The sequence below is a fragment of the Apis mellifera genome, linkage group LG10 (genome assembly GCF_003254395.2).
Source record: "Apis mellifera strain DH4 linkage group LG10, Amel_HAv3.1, whole genome shotgun sequence".
Lineage (NCBI taxonomy): Eukaryota > Metazoa > Arthropoda > Insecta > Hymenoptera > Apidae > Apis > Apis mellifera.
Genome location: NC_037647.1, coordinates 5,948,870 through 5,959,289, shown reverse-complemented (window position 1 = coordinate 5,959,289; position 10,420 = coordinate 5,948,870). Strand labels below are relative to the sequence as shown.

The following is a 10,420-nucleotide window of genomic DNA, read 5'->3' as shown; positions in this document are numbered from 1 at the left end:
TTCTTTCAGGGATGTCGCCGGTCATGAAAGATTTGGATATATGACCAGAGTTTATTACAAATACGCGTAAGTAATCGCAATCGATCAAGATTAAATTGTGTATTGAATTAAAATGCATTATCGTTTACAAATTGATAGTTTCGACACGTAATTTTCAGAGTTGCCGCAGCTCTGGTTTTCGATATTTCGCGAATAGCTACGTTCCAATCGATCAAGAAATGGCTGTGCGATTTGAGGGAAAAAGTCACACTTCCGGATGGTTCGAATATACCGGTGGTTCTCTTAGCGAACAAATGCGACATTCCTTGCCCCGTGGTACCTACCGAACAAATTGCCAGGTTTTGCAAAGAGAATAACATTGGCGCTTGGTACGTAACTTCTGCGAAAGAAAATACAAATGTTGGTAAGTATGAGTTACATAATCATTGTTGTCTTTGGAGAAAAATTTATCATCAAAGTCGCAAATTAAATACTCTTATAAAAATCGAATAATTTTAATTTATGATATAAATATTCCAAGAATAAAGTATACAATTAAGAATCATTGTTCTCAATTTTTACATTATTTTTATTTATTTATTAATTTTGTTTTTTTTATTTTGCATTTCTGTTCGCAGATGTGGCGATGCGTTATCTTGTGGAGAACGTGCTCAAAACTAAAATCGACGGAGGAATTCGTGATTCTGTCCGACTACGAGACAAACCTACGATCCGAGAAAAGAGCGGATGTTGCAAGTAATAATTTTTTTTTTTCTCTTGCGATTTTTCAATTAAAATTCGTGCCATTTATTGTGCGACAATATATTATCTTCACAAAGATTCGAAAGAACTTACTTTTTAATACGATTTTTTTTTTTTTAATTAATTTAATCTGCGATGCGTATCTTTTATAATATATTTACAATTAGTCGTATAATTTGTATATCTCAATTGTACATGTTTTACAAATACTGTACTGTTATAAATACTGTACAACAATAAGGATATTTTTAATTTGCAAAAGAAATTTAGAATATATTTATTTTTAGAATTATGGAACGGATATTCTTTATGATAACGAGGTTTTTATACATTTAATAATCCTTGTTAAGAAATTCTAAAGACATTTGTCAATACATTGGATTTTACGAATAATTTTTAATAGATATTTTCCAAAGAAAAAGTATTCTTTTATTTTATTTTCGAACGAACAACATAGATAATTATTTTAAATTCATAAATAGGTTTATTTACTTTGTATTTTGTATAATTTTTCATATCATTTCCATATATAAATTAACCAAAGAAAATATCGAATAAATATAAAATAAATTTATAATATTTTAAACTACGAGTCTATTTTTAGAATTTATACTTTTTATACAATGGTAACAAAAATTAATTATGTTATTTCTATGTACACACGTGTAACCTTTGGTAAAAATATAACACTTGTATTCAAGTGTGGTAAAAATTAAATATACACGATTCTCTTAATTATATTTCATAATATCTAATATATCGGTCGGACAAATAACTTATTTTTATCATTTATTATACAATATTAGTCATTTCTTATTAATCCAGATAAATCTAATAACAGCTCAACTGTTTTTTTTTTCTTTAGTTTGTTAATTAATCTGGATTAATTATACTGTTGTCAAGTTTTCCTATTTACATTCACATTTTCTTCTTTTTAATACAATTATTATCTCTTTTTATGGCATTTCTTATATTTTTTAATAAAATATATATTTCATAATGCATCGAATTCACATCAATAGTGAATATAAGGTATCAATTAAAAAAGTTATTAATACAATGAATAATTAAAGAAATAAAATCTAAATAAATGAGTATCTTACTTTAGGTATTTTATATACTTTGCATATTACACGTCCTCTTTCATATTTGTACATTTCTCATAGATGTACAAATATCTAGCAGTATCTGATGATATATATTAATGGACCATCATTCATCAGTTTTATCTCTTCCATTTTGCAAGTTATATAAAACATTCTAAATACTGGCTTTTATCTTCAGGATTAATCTTCAATTAATGTCTTTTATACATATCTCTTCCTCTTCCAAACAGTCTATTAAAATTACGGTTGCTCCTCGAAATGAGAATTTCTTACAGGATTCATTGCGATTGAGACTGTCGATACCATCGTTTTGCTGAAATCTTTCGAATAATCTGAAAAGAGAACAATACATACGGAGATCAATTCGTAATTCTGATTCTCCTTCGAACGCGTACTTTTAACGATTGACGTGTCACACAGCAAGGAAGCAGGAAGCTGTTAATGAAGAAAACCAATGACAGAAAATGATTCATAACTATGATTAACTCGATTGTAGAATTTCTCAATACATTTTTCTCCTGTAAATTTGAAAATGATTCGAAAAATTTTTAAAATTCTATTTCTCTTTTTCATTATAATAATAACGTCATCTTTTTTATTTAATAAAAATAATCTCTCCCTCTCCTCTCCGATCTTCTTTCAAATTAATCAATTAATTTCCCATTTTACCAAAAAAAAAATAACATAAGAAATCTCTGGTACAGTAACGTTATTGATGAGATGCAGATATAAGCAGATACAAGGACGACAAAGAAAAAAAAAAAAAGGCCTGGAACATGCCCGCGGAACCAATCGCATTCTTAGAAAGCAGCGAATTTGTGCCCTTGACTTACGAAGAGAGCGAGGTGTGGTCGCTTAGCTCGCGTTTGGTCAGAGCTTGGTGAGCGTTACCACGCGACGGTGCTCGAAGTTACCTTGGCCGTAGTCCTGCTGGTGATGATGACCCGGTGCGCTGCTTCCGTAGGGTGAAAGGCTCGCCCTTATCCGCGAACATCCTATCACACCCGCGTACGCTTGCCTGTACTGTTTGTTCATGATCACGTAAATGATCGGGTTCACGCAGGAGGCGAAGTAGAGCAGCAGGTAGCCCAAAACGTGAAATTCTGAGAGAGAAAGAGAGATAATATAAATAAACGAACGTATTACAACATTTCTTTCAACTTTCTTCGGATTCTTTCTCTTAGAAATAATAAATGAAAATGAAATTGTACCTGGATATTTAACTTCGACGTCGGCAACTTTGACGATGGTGATTGGCAGGTAACAAGCGACGAAGCTGAGAAAAATGGCTAGGACCATTTTCGTGATTCGCCATTCGCTACGCCTCTGTTTGATCTCCCTGGTATCCCTTCCGGGTGTGTGAGGGGATTTTATCGTTGGAGTCGCGTGTTTTCGCATTCTTATCTCGGATCTGGTCAAATCAAGGAAGGAATACAGTTTTGAAGATATAATTTATTCTCTATACATTTTTGATCGGTTATTCTTAAGTTAAGAAATGTTAAGAATAATATAACGAGACAGAAGATATTATAATATTCACCTGTGGACTACCCAGAATATTTTAGTATAGCATCCGACAATGATCAGGCAGGGTATTACAAAACCTACCACGAAAAGGAACGTTTTCGATGTGTGGCCTCTGCTATCTCTTACGATCGAACAAGTTTCTAAGTTCGAATCGTAATCGAATCTACCTGCAACATGAAACGAAAATAAGGTTTTAGTAAAGAAAGATAAAATTGTTTTTTCTCAAAAAAGAAAAAAATTTTCAATTATCGATGTATATTTTTTAATGAGACAAAAGTTATGTATTTTGGATGCAATCAATTTTGAACTTTTTTACTTTTCTAAATGATAAACATTCTGTCATTTAATTTATAAAAAAAAATCACTTATATTTTATATTATATCTCGTGTGTTGTATCTTACCCCAAATTCCTAACAGGGTGGGTAATTGCATTCCATAAGAGAAAATCCAACAGAATACAATCATGAAAGCAATCCAATATTTTTTGTAAACTTTGCTGTACAAACCATTGTGAGCTATCATAATATACCTAAAATAAGAAAAAGTTTTTGAAATTTGTGTATATAAAATAATCCATAAATAATCAATAGCAAAGATTTAATTTATTCAATCAATTTTAATTTCTCTGTCATTAAAAAATGATTCAATTGAATTAATTTAATAAAATATGATAAAAAATAACAAGGAACACATTGATACTTTAATATAATATTACGTTATAATATTAGATACAAAGAATACAATTTAACTAATAAGACCAGTGTTGTATCACTATTTTAGAACTAATAAAATGTTAAAGAAAGAACCAAGAAGAATAAAGAAGACGATTTATTTGTAGAACCATGATTATTGCTTTTTTGAACGGATGATTGAAGAGGACTTGTATACAGGGTGTGCCAGAACCACGTGATACAACGAAACAGGAGATTACTCTACACTACTCTACACTAAACTAAAAAATTACAAATAAAATTTTTTCGTTTGAAGTTGTTTGAAATTATTCATTTGCACATTTACAAGAACGAGATAAGAACGAGATCTTTGAGATTAATTTTTTACACTGTTGAAAATATATTTCAAAGAAGCACAATTATGAAAAGAATTGCAATGAGAGATATGATCCATACCTGTTGATAGTGATAGCTGCAACGGAGAGAAGGCTTACACCAACGTTTCCATATCTCAAGAAAGGTACAAGGACGCAGAAGAATCGTACGTCTGCCCAACTTGCATCTACGAATCTGATGGAGTCGAAAGGCAATACGAGAAGGCAAAACACGAAGTCTGCTACACAGAGACTGTAATAATAATAAATCAAAATTTTGATTTACTGTGATCGTGTATATAAAAATACTAATATCATGGATACATATACATAAATATAATAGATAAACTATAGACAATAATATTATATTCTAACAAAAATTAAATTTCATATAAAAGAGATTTTACGTAATTAAATAATTTTATGTTATTAATTTTATATTATGTACCTTATAATAAAAGCTGCTGCAACATTGCGAACTTTGGGATATTTGCACAATGCAATGATTGTTAATAAATTACCGGTAAGGCCAGTGATCATAATTAATATTGCAATTACAGCTGCAAATGTTCTCAGCGGTTTGGAGAATCTGTGAATAAATATAGTATCTGGTTTTAATAAAATTGATGATTTGTTGAATTATATTTTATTATTATTATTCATGAATAATAAAAAAAATAAATAAGTCTGTAAATAAAAATTGCATTGCATAAATTGATAAAAAGAAATTGAATAAATTTCATTATTATATATAACTGTTTATTAATTGTTTTTGAGATTTTATTGATAAGAGTTACCTTGATATTTCGACATCGATTATTGTGCTTTCTGTTCTATTTTCAAGACGTAACAACGCGAAATTATCCATTTTCACTTTGTTTCAAGTGAAAGATTTATTCGATTTTGACCACGTCCGAGGACTAAAACAAATAATAATAAAAAATGAGATCTTCTTATGAGAAAGAAATCTAATTTAAATTAATTTTATGAAAATAATTTTACTTATCTCAGAATTACTATTTTTACGAAATGAAAGATATATATGTTCTTTAATAAATTTGTTGTATAATAATATAATGGAAAAAATAAAATTGTTTCTCGAATAACGAAAGAAATATATTCGTTCCAATATAATTTTTGCTTTATGATTTTTTTCACGCGCGCTATTATAAACGAGAAACGTGAATTCCCACGAAGAGGAAACCGCGACCTAAACTTTTGACATGATCTGCAATGCATGACGTAAAGCGGAAGTCACGACGCTGCTTTGAATTTCCTGAATCGAATCAGAATCAAAATCTGTTCGATAAAACGATTTAATTCGATTTCGACCTATTTACACAACTATTGCGCAGGAAATTTGATCAACCAGTTCGTGGAAAATTATGAAGAAATCATCAATTTTGAAGGATTAAAATTTACCACTAAATAATTTTATTTTTTAAATATATACATTGATGCATCTACAAAGTGTTATAAATGTAATATTTCTCCAAGATAAAATTTTGGATTTTTTTAATGATATGATTCATCGATAAATTTAAAGATCTCCTTCTCTCTCTCTCTCTCTCTTTCTCTCTAAAATTAACACATAAAACATACACTGTATTTGTCAAGATACACCTTGTGTACATCTAGAATGACTGGCACAATATTTAGATGTGGTAGGTCATGCGATATCGATGAAGAAACCATGGACTGGTTCAGACTTCGCTGGATTTAGTAAACTAGGGTCAAGCTGCGGTGCATTAACCTCGATTGAGCTTAATTAAGAGAAATTAACGGACACTCGGTACTAGGCGCCCTTCGTAACAAAAAAACTCGTCAAAATTGATGGCAGACATGGGAACCAACAACGGATAATGTCGCCTCGTTGTTCTATCTTGTCTTTTCACTCTTTTTTTTTTTATCATATAAATAATTTTCTCAACAGCGTGCCTGTTTCGAAATAAATAAAATTGTTTTATTTCATTTTTTTTATGCTGTGTATAAAATATATTTTTACAAGAAAACTGCAATCTTCTCTGACGTTATAAGAAACTTGTGTTAGTTCCAAAAATTATTTATTTGAAGGTGTAATAAAATTATTAATTGTCACGCAAAAATATCGAAATATGTTTATTAAATCAAGCATATTTATCCAACACAAAACATCGACATTTTTATATTTTTCTATTCGTTTCCGTCCTTTAGAATCAACCCTCGAAATATCATAGAATACATTAACGCTCTATTACATCGATAACATATTATAATTCAAAGAACAAAGGAATAAATTTGTATTCGTTAAACTCGTATGCACGAACCATCGCATATTCGATCGTGTCGCAACGAGGAAATTGCTCGAGCTTCTTTTCCAGCTCCCATCTATTTCTATCTCACCGATGCGTTCATCAACTCCGGGCAACACCGGCGTAGAGTAAGGTGGTGTACACGTATTTCTCGTATTTCACTTGGTATATACCTTGACGCGTGACAAAACCGCGGCAAAGACGTCACGTTGTCTTCCATGGAATCGGCGGTGAACCGGCTGACGTCACCAAATGATTTCCAAGTTAATCACGCGGCGAATGGCAATGAATGAGTCAACTTGACTCACGGTGAAAGTGTCTAAGGACCCGACGAGTCGCGGGACGATCGGCACGCGTGCTGCGCTCATGCAGATCGGCTGATTATCTTGTTTATTGCCGATGTACTTTTACTCCGGGGCGATGACTGCTTCCATTCATGGCAAGACTGGATTTCGGGATGAATAATGCGTCTGGTGTGAATAAGATACGATGTATGATTTGCTAAATGATTGTTTTCGAACGCATCTCGAGCGCGAACCGATCGGTAACCGATAAGAAAATTTATTCCTCATGATGAAGCTATATCGTTCCTTAATCAAGATTGGAACTAAAATTTGTCTCGAAATGTTGTATACACAGATTAAAATTAAAATATTATTATGGAGGAATGTATGTTTCCATCTAGATAAAAAGTTTAATAGTAACTTTAATAAAAGTCAATAAATAAAATCTTGTGTTAAGAGGTTAAAAAAATTGGACGAGTTTTCAGAATTATTATTTTTTTTTGACATGGTTAGATATCGTTTGATGAATTGGAAAGAAAGAGAGTAAGAGATATAAGATTAGGGATAAAAATAGGGACAGAGGAATAGTTAAATTCAAAGATTTTAGAAAAAACATACAGACTGACTCGGGGTTGGTAGGGCAAAGAACGCGTTTCGCTTGTTTTAGAGAAGAAAAAATATTCACAGCGTGTTATGATATGAAAATAAAAAGACACGGAAAAGAACCGCAAGAATTGCGAAAGAGGAAAAATAATCAACAAGATCTAAGAAATAAGTTCAAAGTCAGGGATGAACATTTGGTTTGTGGTAAAAGAAATCGGAGAAGGAAACAATTGTGACACGTTATTGAGACAGTGATCGTATTCTTAGCTATGTATTAATATTGTTAAAGCACTGGTACAGAATGCAAATTGAAATTTACGGGCGCTCGTATTTCGAGAGCAACACGTGGTGAATGTTCTCGTGCGTGTGCATCGAGTTCAGGGAAAGCTCACCCACGCGAAAGAAACCAGGTAAACAATACGTTTAATATCAAGACAAGTTTTTAATGTCGATATCTTAATCTTTTACAATTACAAAATGAGCGAATTGTAATTTTTCAAATGAACCATTTATACCATATTTCAATAATATTTAAATAATTAATCTGAAGCTTTCGAAAAGAATACGTGTGATTATTTTGAAATTCAATTTATCAATTTATAGTTTTATCTTCGTGCTTTATCAAAAGTAAAGAAAAGAATTGAATTATATTTGAAAAGTTCAAACTGAGATAAGTTACATGTAACAAGAATGTTACGTAACGCGCTATGTAGACCAATTATTATAGATACATGCTAATTATCTTGTACCTTAGAAATCTTAGAGAGAAAAATAATTGAATTAAAAATATAAACATCTAAATGTTTCATTTATGAATGTAACTTAATCAATTTATATCATATTTTTTATATATATATATATAAAGTAAAATTTTAATGCATATCTATACGCTATCAGTTTATAATTTATTATTTCACCAAACTTGATGGCGATGACGTAAAAGTGCAAGGGGTTAATATATCGAGACAATAAGAACAAGGTTAGAAAATGGAACAGATGCTCATTGCAATTGAGGATTCATGCTAGTTTCCAAGAATTCTAGATTGCCTTTAATTGAATACTATCGCTGTTAAGTGGCGGTGTTGGTTAAAATTTTTCGCGTCTACACGTCGATAATTACTACGAGCGAAATGCTTTCTAAACGAGAGATGCAAATGTGTCCAATGCCTCTTCGAAACCATTCTAAATATTCCATGGTTGGATTTGCTGAACGCAAGCAAAACAGACTTATGCAAATCAACGGATGGATAATAAATTTGAAGAAAGAAGTTGAACGTAATTTCTCTCTCGTTTCGAATAACAATGAAAATAACGATTGGTAAAAGTTAAACAAGAGTTAAAAATCTTCATATTCTTTTTAAAATCTAAATTTTCAAAGTTGAATAACATGATCTGATTAATTCTTAGAAAAATGACGAAACAATGATGGAAAGGAAAGAGTATTGAAAAGAATCCTGAACAATTTCATAACTGCAATTATTAAATCACAATGCAACAATGGGTATCGATTGAATAGTAATAACAAAACAAATATCGTGTCAACGCACGTTACACCTCAATGGGATAAGTTCGAAGCTACGATCGAGTCGTGACACATTCAACGAAACCCGCCCACAGTACACCACGTGCTATACCACGTCGTCTGTAGCCACAGAGAGCCACGATTAGGGAGACAGTGACAAAGAAATGGGCACGAAAAAGGGGGAGAAAGATACACTGGCAACATGCGTATCGCGTATTGTAGTGGCCTTTTTTTCATTTCAAAAAAGGTTGGTAAGGAAACCCATGCGTCCGTTTTTTTTTTTTTTTTTTTTGCCTCGATCTTGGCATTGGTCCTCAAAATGACGCACATGTCTCGGGATCTCGATTGCCGTTCGCTTCGTCAACAACTCTCTTCGCCAACTATCTATTTCTCACGTCAACCGAACGACACTTGAACGACACTTGAAAATTGCACTCGACCGTCATTCTCATATTTTTCTCGATAAAAATACGAGGGGGGGAGTTATGGGATCGACGAGGACGCAAAAACGGGAAAAAAGAAAAAAAGAGAGAGAAAAACACGCGAGTTTCGATCCTGACTCACCGCATTAATTCCTTTTACGAATCATCCGTCATGGCTAATGATTGATGTCCGAAAAATACATTGGGAAAATCGTTGATCCCTCTTGCATCTCGAGCAATACAATGTCGAAAGGAAAGTACGTAAATTTCACGCAGTTTTATCCAGAGAAATTCACCAATCAATAACGTAATCGATGTAGAGATCAATCACTTGTAAATCAAGATATTATGCTTGTTTCTTTGCTCACTTTTTTTACGATTTATCAAATTAACACGATGGCTAATAAGAAGCGTTACTTGGAGGAATAGTGTGCGATTTCTAGGAATGTGTGACACATCTCTATCGATAGAGATCCAGAGAACGGAAATCGATTGTCACTCGAATGCGACGGAGCGACGTACAATCGGCCTGTTCGTCACCGTCACCGCGGATAGACTGCTTGCCATGGTAGATACGGGCCCAAAGAAGTTGAGAGAAGTGAGAGAGAGAGAGAGAGAGAGAGAAGGAGGGAGGGAGGATCGGACTTAGGCGAATGACGACAAGCATAAATGCAGGCTGCGTGTTGACATGTAATGTAATCATATATGAGGAAAGAGAAAAATCCAGTGTTTATTATTATTTTCTTTTTTTTTTTTTTAAAAAACATCTCTAATATATTTTTAAGTATTTTTATTTCTAATGGGGAAAAGTATAATTTTCTTTTTTTTAAGAAAGAAACTTTGCCCATAAACTTTTATTACAGAATAAAATTGAACTT

The 10,420-nt window shown here is 32.1% G+C and overlaps 1 protein-coding gene and 1 pseudogene across 2 annotated transcripts; one reads left to right on the top strand and one right to left on the bottom strand.

Moving 5' to 3' along the window:
• The first annotated feature begins 40 nt into the window (after positions 1-40).
• Positions 41-739, top strand: LOC724839 (annotated as a pseudogene).
• Positions 740-1,606: 867 nt separating this feature from the next.
• On the bottom strand, positions 1,607-10,111 carry LOC409159 (G-protein coupled receptor moody). 2 transcript variants are annotated; one of them, XM_006562864.3, is made up of 9 exons: positions 9,685-10,111; positions 5,218-5,340; positions 4,869-5,009; positions 4,503-4,673; positions 3,777-3,904; positions 3,388-3,541; positions 3,059-3,258; positions 2,681-2,950; positions 1,607-2,179 (listed from the first exon to the last, which is right to left on the bottom strand). In XM_006562864.3, the coding sequence occupies exons 2-8, from the start codon at positions 5,286-5,288 to the stop codon at positions 2,718-2,720; spliced, it is 1,098 nt and encodes a 365-aa protein (XP_006562927.1). In that variant the 5' UTR covers positions 5,289-5,340; positions 9,685-10,111; the 3' UTR covers positions 1,607-2,179; positions 2,681-2,717. The 2 variants fall into 2 exon arrangements, with proteins under 2 accessions (XP_006562927.1, XP_392683.1); XM_392683.6 differs by having other exon boundaries at positions 2,762-2,950.
• Positions 10,112-10,420: the final 309 nt, after the last annotated feature.

What these genes read in the sequence shown, in the direction of transcription:
- LOC409159 (XM_392683.6), bottom strand. Translation starts at nt 5,288, where the DNA reads ATGGATAATTTCGCGTTGTTACGTCTTGAAAATAGAACAGAAAGCACA. An exon ending in CGTCGAAGTTAAATATCCAG is followed by an intron (nt 2,951 to 3,058) that starts GTACAATTTCAT and finishes TTTCTCTCTCAG; the next exon opens with AATTTCACGTTTTGGGCTAC. An exon ending in CCAGCAGGACTACGGCCAAG is followed by an intron (nt 2,180 to 2,761) that starts GTAACTTCGAGC and finishes TTCTCTTTTCAG; the next exon opens with ATTATTCGAAAGATTTCAGC.